Source organism: Hyperoodon ampullatus (genome assembly GCF_949752795.1).
Source record: "Hyperoodon ampullatus genome assembly, chromosome: 6".
In the NCBI taxonomy this organism is placed as follows: Eukaryota; Metazoa; Chordata; class Mammalia; order Artiodactyla; family Ziphiidae; genus Hyperoodon; species Hyperoodon ampullatus.
Genome location: NC_136919.1, coordinates 6,054,653 through 6,069,551, shown reverse-complemented (window position 1 = coordinate 6,069,551; position 14,899 = coordinate 6,054,653). Strand labels below are relative to the sequence as shown.

General features: G+C 57.3%; 1 protein-coding gene across 1 annotated transcript in view; it reads left to right on the top strand.

The window, feature by feature from the left end:
- Nucleotides 1–368: 368 nt before the first annotated feature.
- Nucleotides 369–14,899, top strand: part of ASS1 (argininosuccinate synthase 1) — a gene marked incomplete at its 5' end in the record, with an annotated part of 44,412 nt that continues 29,881 nt past the window's right edge. Inside the window, 5 exons of the mRNA XM_079706623.1 lie at nucleotides 369–473; nucleotides 2,411–2,479; nucleotides 4,748–4,936; nucleotides 10,747–10,803; nucleotides 12,793–12,867. Of these exons, the coding sequence (XP_079562749.1) occupies nucleotides 369–473; nucleotides 2,411–2,479; nucleotides 4,748–4,936; nucleotides 10,747–10,803; nucleotides 12,793–12,867 (495 nt within the window). The remainder of the gene's footprint in view (nucleotides 474–2,410; nucleotides 2,480–4,747; nucleotides 4,937–10,746; nucleotides 10,804–12,792; nucleotides 12,868–14,899) is intronic.

Here is a 14,899-nt window from a genome sequence, read left to right as displayed (position 1 = left end):
CGGTGCCCGCTTCGCGTCTTGACCTTGACCCTGTCGTCTTCTCTAGCTGGTGGGGAACTGGCTCCAAGACATGCCTCCACCTGCCAGGCCCTAGCGTGGTGTGTGTGGGTCCCCTGAGAGGGTGTCGGGGGGTGCAAGGCGTGAGGCTGCAGGAAGGAACAGCGCCTCCGCTGGTCCTGATGTCAGACGAACATCCTGTTCCACACCTCGCGGTGGCGGCCTGTCCAGGGAATAAGACTGCCCAAGGCCGAGGTCGGGGCTGGGGGACAGGCCAGAAGGGAGCTGTCGGGAGGGGCTGGCGGACGGGGAGGGGGCAGGGCTGGATCTGGGTCACTCACATTCTTCCTCATCTCCTCCCTCCAGACGAGATGTCCGGCAAAGGCTCCGTGGTTCTGGCCTACAGCGGGGGCCTGGACACCTCCTGCATCCTCGTGTGGCTGAAGGAGCAAGGCTATGACGTCATTGCCTACCTGGTGAGGGGGCGCCTGGCATGTGTGTCTTTCTCCTGTCGGCCCTGCTGTCCATCCAGCCCGCCCACCTGCCCACTGTCGCTCATCCAAGCCCAGCTCCCCGTCTCTAAGCCTGTCTGGAACTGTAGGAAAATGCTTCTCATTTACTGCCTCCTTCTCTTCATCTGTCGAGTGAACACCTTGGAAGTCCCCCAGGTCTGAGATGCCCCCCAGATCACGGAGGAGGCCGAGTCTCCATGCGAGTAACTGGACAGGGGGCGCAGGAGTGAGCGTGGCAGAGCTGCTGGGCCAGCCTTCCTGGAGAGGGACCAAGGGCTTGAATCTACTGAAGGCCACGAGAAGGCATACAACCTTCCCCTATCCCAAAGCCTTCAATAATTCAGCAAAGAGTGTAGGATCCTACACTGGCTAAACTAGACGAGCCCTTGGAGATCACCTAATTCTGAGATAGCAAATAGGTCACGGGCCATAGGTTATGTATGATGCCATCCCCCATCCAGGGTCCATAGCAGACATCCCTAATTAAACCAGCTCAACTTCTGATAAACCTGGACATAACCTCTGAATCTTCTTCCATATGACTGTGCAAATTCTAGAAACCCAGCTTAAGCCAAACAAAACCAAAAATAAACAAAAAAGAAAACCAAAATAATACAGTTCTTCATATAACTGAGAAGGCCAGGGGTATAATGGCTTCAGGCAAGGCTGGATCCAGGTGCTTATCCAGATCTGCCTCCATCTCTGCTTGGCTTCATTTTTGGCCTCTCCACGGGGCAGGCAAGGCTCACATCATCATACCCAAGTTTTCCCAGAGAAAGGAGAGCTTCCTGCAGAGGCTCTGACAGAAGGGCCAGGGGGGACTCTCATTGACTGGCCTGAGTCCCTGCCCACCATGCACTTGTCAGTATGGCTGTGTCTCAGAGGGCTCGTCCCTACGGTGAGCAGGTGACGTGATGTGCTCTCACCCATCCCTGTGGAAAGGGGTCCCAGGAGAGAAGGTTCTCTTTGCAGAGGAAGTGAGGATGGCGCTCTGGGCAGGAAAAGTTCAGCTATTGTCAAGAACCGTTTGCTTGCAGTTGAAGTCAACCTACCATCCGTAACAGTGCCGACCCCGGGTCCCTCGGGTTGGGGAGGGGAAGTGCCTGGCTCACAGTTGCCTGCTGAGAGAGAGCCAGGGCTTTGAGCGGGTGCAGAGAGCCTGGCGTGTGTGCACCCTGTCAGCAGCAGCAGCGGTGGGCCATCCAGATCCCGGGCTCCCCCCAGGCAGATTTAAAAGCTGAGTGACCTCAGAAAAGCACCTGCAGCTGGACTCTGGGAAGATTCCAGAGTCTGTTGAGCAGAAGCCAGGGCCAACGTCTAGGCAGGAAGCCAGAGTGCAGCCAGCAGAAAAACATGCCCGTGTCTACGTGGGGCTGTCGGAACCGGAGGCTGGGCTCCAGCAGGGGGACAGCTGGGTGCTCATAGCCCAGGCCTCAGCCTCGAGCCGGCTCAGGAGCCCTGGGACAGTCAAGTTGCTGCACTTGGCTGGGGAAGTGAGCTGAGAGTCGGGCAGCTGCTGACTATCCAACCTTTGTACTGACTTTGGGGGAATTGGGGGAAGAGTTAGACGGGTTCAGGGGAAGCCTTAGACCTTCAAGGCAGTGACAGCAAATGTTGCAACCTAGCAGCCTGGGTGCACAGGGCCGGGCTCGGCCCGTCCTTCAACCAAGTATTAGCTCTGGAGAGTGTTACAGCTTCTCCAGACCCTGGTTCGCGCCCTTTCTCCTTCCTACTTTGACCTCAGCGATCCAGTCGAAACCACCACCGTCTGAGGGCTGTTGTGTGTGAAACACAGTTGCCCAGGGCTCACCCCAGGGTAGGGGAGGGGCCGGGGGGGACATTCTTCTCAGCTCTTCTTTCTGCCCCTGGGTTAATGGGTCCTCTCTGCTTCTGCTCCTCAGGCCAACGTGGGCCAGAAGGAAGACTTTGAGGAAGCGAGGAAGAAGGCGCTGAAGCTTGGGGCTAAAAAGGTACCAAGCGGGAGGCAGGGTTTGGGGTGGGAAATGGGATTTGACCTGGTGGAGGCAGCTGTGGGGGGTCCTGTCCCAAAGCTCCTTGTCTCTTCCACGCCTTCCACCTGGTCCTCTTGCTTCCAGGAGTATAAGGTCAATTCCTTCTGCTTTTGGTGTGCAAAGGGCATCATCTTCTGGTCTCCCCCAGCCACTCTTCTACCCAGTCACCTCCCCAGCCCACCTCCCCATCCGTCTGTCTTTTCCTCATCCATCCATCCACCTGCCCATCCCTCTTTTATCTCGCTGTCCATTCACACATCCACTCACTCAACCATCCCTCATCCATCTACCTGTCCATCCCTCCTAGCTCTCTGTCCATCCACCCATCCTTCCATCCATTCAACAGAATCAGTGCATTGACTGAGCATCTAATCATGTGGTGAGCAGGCCCATAAGGTGAACGTGGCCAGCGTGGTCCCTGCTCACATAGGCTAACAGTACAAAAGAAACGCAATATCTGCAAAGCACAATAAAACGCAATAAAACTCACATCAGAAGTATTAGGGGGGCTTCCCTGGTGGCGCAGTGATTGAGAATCTGCCTGCCAATGCAGGGGACACGGGTTCAAGGCCTGGTCTGGGAAGATCCCACATGCCGCGGAGCAACGGGGCCCGTGAGCCCCAACTACTGAGCCTGCGCGTCTGGAGCCTGTGCTCCGCAACAAGAGAGGCCGCGACAGTGAGAGGCCCGCGCACCGCCATGAAGAGTGGCCCCCGCTTGCCGCAACTAGAGAAAGCCCTCGCATGGAAACGAAGACTCAACACGGCAAAAATAAAAATAAATAAATTTATAAGAAGTATTAGGAAGCTGTCAAGTTCATGGTGTCAGATACAAGTTTTCCATAATTCTAACTTTTACTGGAAAGCTTGGCAACAAATTCTCAGTTTTCCTTAAAGTGATAGGGTCACTTCATTCTTATGAAAATGTTGGCTGAAAACCCAAGTCTGCATTGACCCTGTTTTGTCTGTCGGTCCTTTGTTCAAGAACGATGTTCTATGAGAAAAGGGGCTAGTTGAGCTAATAACTCACTTGTGAATGCAGCAGATATGCTTCGTGTATATTTCACATTTTGTACTCGAGTCGAGATATAACAAAAGCTAATCATTTTTTACTGCATTTTCAAGACCACTCTTTTTTTTTTTTTAATTTTATTTATTTATTTATGGCTGTGTTGGGTCTCCGTTTCTGTGCGAGGGCTTTCTCTACTTGTGGCAAGCGGGGGCCACTCTTCATCGCGGTGCATGGGCCTCTCACTGTCGCGGCCTCTCTTGTTGCAGAGCACAGGCTCCAGACGTGCAGGCTCAGTAATTGTGGCTCACGGGCCTAGTTGCTCCACGGCATGTGGGATCTTCCCAGGCCAGGGCTCGAACCCACGTCCCCTGCATTGGCAGGCAGATTCTCAACCACTGCGCCACCAGGGAAGCCCAAGACCACTCTTAAGAGAAATCTGCACTGTGAGAGCAAGGTGTGAGGAACACCATGTCTGCGGAGTGTGGTGCCTCTGCCCTGATTTGTGCTAAGGTGCCAGCCTCGTCCCCCATCATCACTTTTGCATATTCAATGTGAATGTCAACAGCGTGAAGAAGGCAAATATCAACTGAGTATCATAAAAAGTGTTTTCAGTCTCCCTAAAAGGGTCTGGGGAACTCTAGGGGGTTTACATTTCTAGAATAATTCCTCTAGATTAGAATTTCTCAACCTCGACACTATTGACATGTGGCTGGCTGTCCTGTGCATTGTAGGATGTTTAGCAGCATCACTGGCCTTTACCCACTAGAGGCCAGAATGACCCCCACAACCCATCAGTTATGACAACCAAAAATGTCTCCAGATATTGCCAGTTGTCACCTGTGGGACAAAATAATCCCTGGCTTTTGTGGATTACATCTAGATTTAGACCTTAGATTTAGATCTTGTTTCATCTCAGGCCCAGAATGCTGTGTTGGGAGGGATTTAAGGACCACATCCAGTTTCACCAGGATGGTCTATCAGGATTGATTAGTAATGTCTGCCATGAGTGCAGGAGGGAGAGTAACTACGCTGTATGCTGGATTGACTTATGATGTCTACTACAGATGCAGAAGGAAAAGTGGAGGTACAGCTTGCCCTGGGATCCATTAACAGCGTCTGCCTTAGATGCAGGCCCCTTGAGGCCTCTGGGACCCTGCTTTCTGCCTGCGTCCCGTCCCTGCCGAGGCTTCCTCTCATGGGCTCCTCTCCCCCTAGGTGTTCATTGAAGACGTCAGCAGGGAGTTTGTGGAGGAGTTCGTGTGGCCCGCCATCCAGTCCAGCGCGCTGTACGAGGACCGCTACCTCCTGGGTACCTCCCTCGCCAGGCCCTGCATTGCCCGCAAACAGGTGGAGATCGCCCAGCAGGAGGGAGCCAAGTACGTGTCCCATGGCGCCACAGGAAAGGTGAGACCAGGATGGACGGCTGGGGACGGAGAAGGAGGCAGGGAGCCTGCGAGGGGCACACAGGCAGCCAGGCAATGGACGGTCCTCAAGCAGTTGTAGGTTCTCCCCCAGCACGGTCAGGCATGCAGAGGACAGACTGGCCCGTCCAGTCTGAATAAGAGGAGTGGTTTTAGTAGCGAGTTAGGGACGGCTCTGCCCTGTACCCCGAGTGTGTGAGTCCCGTGTGCCTGTTCCACATGCGGTTTGAGCAGTGTCACCCCGTTGTGCAAACTTGCTGCTGAGGCGCAGGGACCAAGGTCTCTGTGGGCGTCTCCGTTTAATGCAGTAGGCAGGGTCAGAGACCACGAGGTAGCAAAGGGCTTGAATCCCAGCTCTGTGGCCTTGGGCGAGACCCTTGCCCTTCCTGAGCCTCAGCTGCTTCACTTGCAAAATGGGGATGAGGCCTTGCCTTAGTTTCCCGGGGCAACAGCACCACAGACTGGGCGGCATAAACACCAGGAACGGATCCTCTCACGGTTCTGGAGATTTCAGAAGTCCAAAATCAAGGTGTTGGCTGCCATGCTCCCCCTGAAGGTGCTAGGGAAGGGCCGCTTCCAGGCTCTCCCCTGGCTTTGGGTAGCTCAGGTGTCCTTGGCTTGTGGGTGCATCACTCCAGGCCTACATCTTCACGTGGCCGTCTCCTCGGGGCATCTTCACATCGCCTGCCCTCTGCACATGTCTGGGTCTGTGTCCAAATTTCTCCTTTTTATCAGGACACCGGGTCATACTGGATTAGGGCCTGCCCTAATGACCTCATCTTAACTTGATTACTTCCGTAAAGGCTCTATCTCCAAATAAGGTCACATTTTGAAGTATTGGGAGGGTTAGAGCTTCAACTTATCTTTTGTGGGAGACACAGTTCAACCGATAACACACCCGCTACTTCCGGCCCTTGTGTGCAGGAGTGCAGACTGAAGAACGACCCTGGGGGTGGAAGGCAGGAAAGCCCTCAGCCCCTGTCCCGCAGGTGGCAGGGCTCAAGAAACAAGATTCCTAACGATGTAGGTGACCGTAGGCAGTGTTACTCTGGAGTCAGGAGCTCGCAGTTAGCGGACACGCCACCAACAGCTTGCTCCAGGTTGGGGGGCAGGGGGCCTACCTCTCAGCACGCATGTCCTGACCTGACCCAGGCCCGCCCCCCGCAAGGCTGGTCGAGGCAGTCGGGGGCGGGGGAGCAGGTCCTGGCTCAGTGTGACGTAGGGACACGCACAGCTCAGACTGTGACAGAGGAGGTGTGATTTGGGGGTGGCCTTGCAAACAGTCGCCCCACCAGGTGGTCGTGCTGTCTTTGGAAGCTCACTCATTTGCTTGGTGCTCGGTCAGCCAGCTCTTACTGGCGTCTGTACAGGGCTGAGTGCGTGCTGGACACCGGAACAGTGTTGAACTGCGCGGGCCCTTTTTCCTGCCCTCAGGGGGCCTGTGTCCTAGCGAGGGAGAGAATGGATGCAGGAGAGGGTGGCAGTAGGGTCAGTGCCAGGGGAGCCGAGGGGGAGCCATGGGGGCAGCAGGCAGGGGCCGAGGGAAGGCTGTCGTGCAGAACATGGCCCTGAGGGAGGAGGAATGGGCACAGGAAGAGAGTGCCAGGCGGAGGGAACAGCCTGAGCAAAAGCCTGGAGACGAGGGTCCTGAACGTGTAGTGGGAGCTGTAGCCTTGGGAGGAGCGGCTGGGCCGGGGCCATGCTGCGGGGTTTGGCTTCAAACCCCCAGGTTGGACAGGGGTGGCCAGTGGCCCTCCCCCACCCCCATGGTATGTAGGGGATTGTTCTGGACTGAAACCATGGGCTCCTGTAAAAGAAGCAGACTGGTGAGCGTGGCCCTAGTTTTCACGAACACCCTAGTCGTGAGCACATTTTGAGCGAGGAGGTGGGAATCATAGGCGGAGCAGAGGGTGGACCGGGCCGTTTGGGCAGAGACCTGCATACCGCCTTCCACTCAGGCGGTAGGAGAGAGTACAGAGGAACCCAGAGGTTCAGGACTTGGGACTTTGGGGCCAGTACAGCTGGGTTCAGATCCTGGCTCCCCTGCTTTCACACTGTGTGACTTCACCCCATGAGTCTCAGTTTCCTTATCTGTAAAATGGGGATAAAATAGAACCCACTCATGGGGCAGTTGGGAGCTGTGAGTAGGATCATTCCAATAAAGAGCTCAGCATAGACCTGGCACGTCGTAAACCCTCAATGAGGGGGAAGTGCCCTGAGCGCACAATCATCAGACCTGTACTGGGGCTTTGAGAACAAACATCAGTGCAGAATGAACCTCTGAGACATCTCACCTGTCTGTGATGAAATGAGCTGGACAGTGAGCTCCCTGTTCCAGGAGGTATTCAAGCTGAGGCCAGGAAGTCAGGATTATGGAAGGGCTCCTGCCTGGAGAAGTTCCCTCCAGAAGTACCATCAGGACTGAGGAAGGGTGGCTTTCAGGGCTAGTGGAGTGAATGTGTGTGTGGTGGGTCTGCCTCTGGCCTGGGAGGCTCTTGGGGTCCAGGGAGAGACACCCCACCACCACCACTAGACTAGCTCACATGCAGCTGGGAATAGCTGCCAGAGGCTGTGTGCACTGCTCCATTTGGCCACAAGAGGGCACCAGAGGTTTGGGTTTGAGGCCTTCCGAGGCTGACCCTGCAGGGAAGCGGCTGGAGGAGGCCCCGGCCACCCAGGGTCCTGTTTCCCACTCCGGTTCTGCGGGGCTTCGGTTCTGAGAAGAACGCCCTCTGCGGCAGTTCTGTAGCCTCTTGAGATTCAGGGACGTCCCTGCAGTTCATGCTCAGTGTCCACAAGAGGGACAGTCAGACTTGAAACAGCCCTGGGGGGCCTCCAAGACCAGCAGCAGGAAGGCCACAGGGGATGGTGGGGCCCGGTGCCCCCCACCCCGAAATCTCCCATCTCTTCTGGGGGTTGATGGGCAAGGCGTACTCCTGTGCCTCAGTTTCCCCTTATTTAATAGGACCTGGGGAAGCCCCCAACAGCCTCTGCAGACAGTTTCCTAGAAGAGGTGGGTGTGAGTGAGGAGGAACTGGAGGGCCTGGACTGGGGTCCAGAGGGACGCCAGGCTTGAGGCAGGGGGTGGTGGGGAGGGAGGGGCCCGCTACCTGCAGGGGCTGGTGGTCTGCTTGGCTCAGGGGGAGGGGGGCTGGGGGGCATGCATCAGTGACTTTACACGTCAGGAGATGGGTGTCCAGAGTAAGTGAGTGTGGCCTGCAGGAGGCTGGCACCCAGGGGCAGATCTGGGTAGGACACTTGGCCGAACTTTCTGCAAGGGATTCACAGTGAAGAGAAAGAGCTGGGTATAAGCAGACTGCAGGGGGGCTTCCCCAGATGGGGAGATTCTAGCAGGGACCGTCCTGAGCCCCCGGCCTCTCCCAGCTTCTGGCTCCCGAGTCGGGTGATGGAGAGACCCAGGGCCTCTGGGCCCTTGTTCCAGCCCTGCCGATGTCGACTTCATGCATTGGCTCACTGAACCCCCCCACTGAATACCTACCCATCCCTGGCTGTCCACACACTGGGACACCCATACAGGGGACTTGGGAGCCCTGACCCAGCAGGGGGTAACGGTGATGCTGAGACCTCCAGGGGAGCAAGAGTTAGCCAGTGAGGCCAAGGAGGAAGGGCATCCCAGGCCGCAGGAACAGCTTGTGCAAAGGCCTGGAGGCCAGAGGCAGCTTCTCACCCAGGGCCCAGCCCAGGCGGCACCTGGTGCAGAGAGAGCTGGGGTCCACCCCTTCACACCCCGCGGGGACCCTGAATCCTCCCCACCAGAGAGCTGCACAGAAGCTGGGATGGCCCTTCGAGGGCCCCCTTCCTCCCCCCAGTTTTGGAAGAGGGGCCTGGAAATAGGAGCCTGAGACTCGGGAAGGGGTGTGGCGGCAGGGGGTTTGTAAATGGCGCCATCTGTATGGCGAGGCCAGGAGCAGATGGGAGAGCCCCGTGCAGTCCCGGAGGGCGCGGCACCCGCACTTACACATGTATATCAGCACGTGGACACACACGGGGTGTGTGGGACCTGCTACACCTCCTCCCCGGCCCCCAGGGAACCTGACAGGGCCACCCTGGGGCTGGGGCTCCTGGGGTCAGGGAGGGAAGGATTGGACAGGCCTTGGCTCTTGTCTGGGACAGAGTTTGAACCTGGGGAGCCTGTTTGGCTTCTGAGAGGGTCTCTGGCTCGGGAACAGATGGGTGTCCCCATGGTGATCCTGATGGGCAGACCCCAGCCCGGCATGCCCGTCCAAGGAGGCACAAGCTGCCATTGTGCTGGGGGAAACTTGAAGCCCTGGAGAAAAAAATCACCGGGATATGGAACACTAGACCATATGCTTTACGAATCTAAAATAAGTCTGCCTTTTATTGTAGACACCATTGCTCCAGGAACTGTGCTGGTCACTGGCCCTCGGGCAAGTATTACGGCCTGTGCCTCAGTTTCCCCATCCAGTGAGATGAGGATAATAATAGAACCCACCTCAGGGGCTGCCGTAAGGGTTCAATGAGTTATGCGTGGAGCTCAGACCCGTTACCTGATGACTGTGAGCTGTTAGGATGGGAGTGGTGCCTGCTGGCTGTGTGTCCCTGGGCAAGTGACTCCACCTCTCTGAGCCTGAATTGCCTCATCTGTAAAACAGGGTTAAAAATCCCGCTGGTGCCAGGTGGCTCTCCCGTGTGGCAGCCAGCGCATGGTAGGCGCTCACTGAAGGGATGGGATGGAGGGTGAGTGGGGCGGCTGGTCCCGCGCAGCTTGTGGCCCCGGGGGATACCAAGAGAGGAGCGGCCTCGGCCCCTTAGCTCCTGGCTCCGAGCAGAGGGGCTGAAACCTGTATTTCCGCGTCGCCTGACAAGACTCCGGAAAATAACATGTTATCCCCGCTGCTGCCTCGCTGCGCCTGTGCAGTTTTCACAGTAGGCGAGGGGGCCCTCTGATATTTCCACAGCGCTTAAGCCTCCCTCCAGGCTGCCGAGCTGATGGGAAGCGGGCGGGCGGCTGGCAGCCATTGTCTCTGAGGACAGGACGCAGGGACGGGGAGGCAGGGCCGCCTGCCCAAGGCTGGTGGGGGCCGTGGGGGCCCTGTGCCCCTGGACTTGTCCCTTCCACCTCTGGGCCTGTTTCCCGGTCTGTGCAGAGGAGCCCTCGGTGGTCACCTGGATCCACCCCTCCCCCAGCCAGCCACTGTATAGACAGGGAAACAGGCTCCCAGAGGAGACAGGACTCCCGGTTTTCTGGACAAAGCACCGTGGAACCATGGGAGTGGGGCAGGCGGGGCCAGGCAGGTGGGAGGCCCTCGGGAAGAGGCTGACAGTGTGGGCAGCTCGGGGGCTGCCTGGAGTCTCGGCAGGGCCAGGCCTCCAGCCCTGCATGTGTGTGCACCCCCTGAAGTGCAGACACACGTGATGACCCGTGTGCACGGCCCCTCACACACCAGTGCACACAAGGTCACGACCATCACAGCTCAGCACACAACGGGCACGTGGGCATCTTGCGGACACATAGACACACGTCCTGCACACTTGAGTGCCCGCACAGCTCAGCTCTGTACTCGGGGAGTCCTGGGTTTGAGTCCAGAGCAGAAAGCCCTCTCCAGGAAAACCCAGTCTTCATCTTTCAAACAGGCTCGTAGGACCCACCTCAGAAGGTTGTGAGGTTGGAGGTGAGCACATGCGGGGAAGGGAACCACCCAGGGGGTCCGCCCTGAGTGGCCCTCGGGTGCATCGTGGAAGGTCACGTGGCATGGCCCCCGCAACTGGTCCCTGTTCTGCGGCTCCTGACCATCCCGTTTTATGTCTCAGGGGAACGACCAGATCCGGTTTGAGCTGACCTGCTACTCACTGGCCCCCCAGATTAAGGTAAGATGTTGCTCCTCCACCTAAAGGGTGGGCGCTGGGGGCTGAGGCCCCTGGGGGTGTGGGGCATGGGGTTCTGAGAGGTTCTCCAGACAGGGGCCTTGTGGTGGATGGCACTCTTCTTTCCCATGGAGAGCTGCCTTCACTCGCACCAACTGCAAGGGACAACACTCTGTCCCTGACCATTTGTCCTTCCCGAGACACCGCCCAGGTGCCTGGGTGGGTCAGGCACTGGACGGAAAGATGAGGCTGCCCGTCCGCCAGGGTCCTTGCAAAGCCGGGTCTGGATTCCCGGGTGCAGATTGGAACCATTCTGAGACACGGTTGGCCAATATCTGGGCTGCTCACAGCCCTCTCAGCCCCAGTGGGGGCCACCCAGCTAAGGCCCTCCTCCTCCTGGCTCCCCGAGCCCTGACCCCCAGGGTCTTGGATTCTTTCCTAGGATGGGAACCAGTAAGATCAGGCCTCTGGGTATCCAGTGCACAAGGCCGAGCCATAGACATACACTGAATGCCACAAACACAAGGCCTAAGGGTGATTGCAGTTTTTCTAGTGGCCACGTAAAAAAAAAGAAAAAAACCAAGATAAAAAGCAACAGGTGACATCATTTTACTATGGTTTATTGAACCCTATGTATCCAAAATGGTACCATTCAACATGTTATCGATGTAAAAAAATTATTGAGATGTTTTACATTCTTTTGGTACTAACCCTTCGAGACCCACTGTGTGCTCTACGCTTAGCTGGGACCGGCCACGATTCGGGCCTTGGTGGTCACACGTGGCGCCCGGGTGCCATCTTGGATGGCACAGGCAGGCGTGGGTCCAGCTCCTTTGAGGCCACTTCGGGCGAAAGCTACAGAAAACGTGCCCCTCCCAAGCCCACAAGGGTCCCTAAGGGGTTTCATTTTTTTTTCTTTTAAGTGGAACATCTTTCTCTGTCCCTTTAACCAGCCAGCAGCTGCTTGGGGGGTGAGAGTGGCCTGGAGGTGAGCAGTAATGAACTCTAATGATCTGTTTTGACCCCAAACACCAGGCGGCCGAGAAGCCCCCAGAAGGTAGCTGCCTGTTGATGCTGTAGGCGGGTGGGCGTGAGGCCCTTCCCCGACCCCCATTCTCTGTTCCCCCAGCAGCTTGGGGGGCCAGGGTGTCCGGTTTCTGGGTCTTTGTCTGCAGAGGCCGAGGCCAGGGGTGGGATGGGGCTGGGGACAGGGCCCCAGGCTGGTCTCCAGGAACCAGGATGAGGCCAGAGGGTGCTCCGCGCCCAGGCACTGCTCATTCCAGGCCTGGCGGACCCCACTCACGCCACTCTCATCAGCTTCCCAGCCCGGAAATCACACCGGCTTCTCCGTCTAGATGACACCTCCACCCCAATTAGGCTGCTGTCGGCAGAGGCAGGGGCCTGGCTGGCCCCACGGCTGAGTGGGAGCTTTTTTTGGGGACTTGTCCCCGACCCCCCAGGCTGGTGGGATGAATTCGGTCCCTTCAGTCAGGCTCCAGCCAGAGCAGCCCCGGGGGAGGGGGAAGGGAGGTGAGCAAGAGGGGTGGGTCAGGGGACGTTGCATGTCGCATGGGCCTCACTGCCCCGCAGCAGGGCCAGGCGGTGCAGCTGCAGCACCGTGAACCCCTCCTTAGTCACCAAGGGTGCGGGGTCCTGGCCCTCTGGACAGGGGTGCCATCAAGAAACTTGAGGCCTCTCTAGTTCAAACCCTCAAGTCTCAGTTGGAGAGACTGAAGCCCAGAGGGGCAGGGACCCACCTGGGGACGCATGGTCATTCTGCCACAGAGCTCGGGCCTCTCCAAAGTCACCCTCTAGGATGGCAGGCCGTGTCATTCCCCTGCCCAACGGGGTCCCCCTGCCCACACCCCGTGGGCTACATAGAGCCCCCACCCAGGTGCCCAGTGGAGCCTCAGGCCCCTTACCGGAGCGGCCAGCTCTGCGGCTTAAAGCCAGGAGAGGCTGCCCGGGCCTGACTCCTTGCCCCGTGTCCAGGTCATCGCTCCTTGGAGGATGCCCGAGTTCTACAACCGGTTCCAGGGCCGCAACGATCTGATGGAGTACGCGAAGGTATGGCCAGACCCCACCCACCATCACCCCGGCCCTGGCCCAGTGCCCTCCAGGCACAGCCCTCCATGGGGGTTGTCTGGGCCAGAGGCACGAGGCTGGGACTGATACCCACGCCTGGAGACTGAACCTCTGCCCTGGCTGCTACCCTCTGCCCCGTTACACCTGTTCCCTGGGCCGGCTCCGCAGAGATGTGGTCACTGCCAGGGGCATCTCCCAAGGGAGCCCCCCATCCGCCGAGCAGGAGGGTGACCGGCCCCCTCTGCTTCCTGTTCCAACTGCCACCTCTGCGGTGTGTGTCACTCAGGGGACGGGCGGACGGGGGGTGTGGGCCCGGCTGTTCTGTGCCCCTCTGTTACCTCATTGTCCCCAGTGCTTTCCCAGGGACAGGTAGGCGCTCCGAGGGGCAGAGGCAGACAAAGACTTTGTTGCACCAGCCCTTTTGAAGTACAAGTTGCAGTAAAACATATTAGAAGTTTTGCATCAAGATCCTTAGCCACTCCCCAGGGTACCTTTCTTTTTAGCGACTCGATGGCAGCCCTTGACAAACAGCCTCAATCAGTCAGACAGGGGAAAGCAACCCCGTGCACACACCAGAAAATTGCTCGGGGTTTTAAACAGCAGTCACCAGGGCTGGCTGTGAGCTCTGGCCGCGGCCAAGGGGCCGCGTGGTAGGGGACGCGGCGGGGACGCAGCCCTGCCCCTACCGCCAGCATCCCATTAAGACCTGGAGAGCTTGGAGGAAAGCTCTCCTCTACCATCTGTTGTTTTATTATTAAAAGGGGAGTTTACAAGAGCAAGCCCATATGTTGCCAAACAAATTTTCAAATAGCAGAGCTATTAAGAGAACAAGGTTAGGGGCTTTTTTCCCCTCCTCGGTCTCCTTGATGATACAGAACACGAAGCACGTTTTATCTTTAAGAGCAATGAATGGAGACCCCCGCCCATCTACATTCTTACGCCTGTAGTTGTGGTTCAAGAAGGGGCTGACCCATACGCGCCCTTCATTTCCGTGAAGCTCCCAAACAAAAGCGGCTCCTGGTTTTTCCAGAAAAGATGAATTTCAGGAGTATTGTTGCCCCTCCTTCCCAGATTTTGGGGGGAAGGCCCTTGGCTCAGCTTCTGTCTCAAATAACCTTTTAAACAGGAAAGTTTGCCCCGGAGAGATGAGTCTGTGTCTCCGGCCACCGACCCTCCCTTGGATGCTGGGATCAGAATTGAGCTCTCGGCAATCTGACCACATTCTAGGACGGAGGCAGTGTCCCTGCACCCGGGGAGTGACCAGAATGACTGAGCAGCAAGCAGACTCTGTCCAAAATTCAGAGCCAGGCAGCTGCTTCAGCTGAGACAAAAATCAATGGGGCTTTGAAAAGCCCTGCTTTCAAGATTCGTTAAGTCGCCAAGGCCACAAGGTGCTGTTAGGAGACTCATCAAAAACATGCATTTGCATCACTTTCCACCTCCCCGCAAATCCATCGTCCAAGGGAAAAGCACTCAGAATCACCCCATCCTTATCGCTGTCACCATAATTCTTTTAAAGCCAGTGTGCAAGGTTGGGGGCTGGAAAGCAGGGCAGTCTCCTGTGTACACGCTGAAGATGGTTTTGTTTTCTGTTCTCAGTTGCATCCAGAATTTCCAGTGTGTGTGTGTTGGCGGGGAGCTCAGGATGGAGAGGGGAGGGGAGACAAATCTCTTTGGTTGAGGGACTACATTTGCCATTTGTATGTCTCTCTGCTGAGGAAGGGCTGCCCGTCGTCCTGTTCTTCTCTCCTCCGCCCCTTACCTCCCGCTCGGATGGAGCCCCAGTGGGAAAGAGGAAAGGCAAGCGTGTTTCCAAACCACCGCCCCCCACCCCGAAGAAAGGCTCCAGGGAACCCGCCTGCTGGTTTTCTCAGCCCCCAGCCCGGGGAGTCCTCGCTGAGGGGATTTCAGCCCATCTGGCACAGGGCCCTGGTCCCCACACCTGGCCACTCTACCTGGAGACGGCACAGGGCAAGCGTGTGGATTTGACTCTGGGCAGCTTCACGGGGGACAA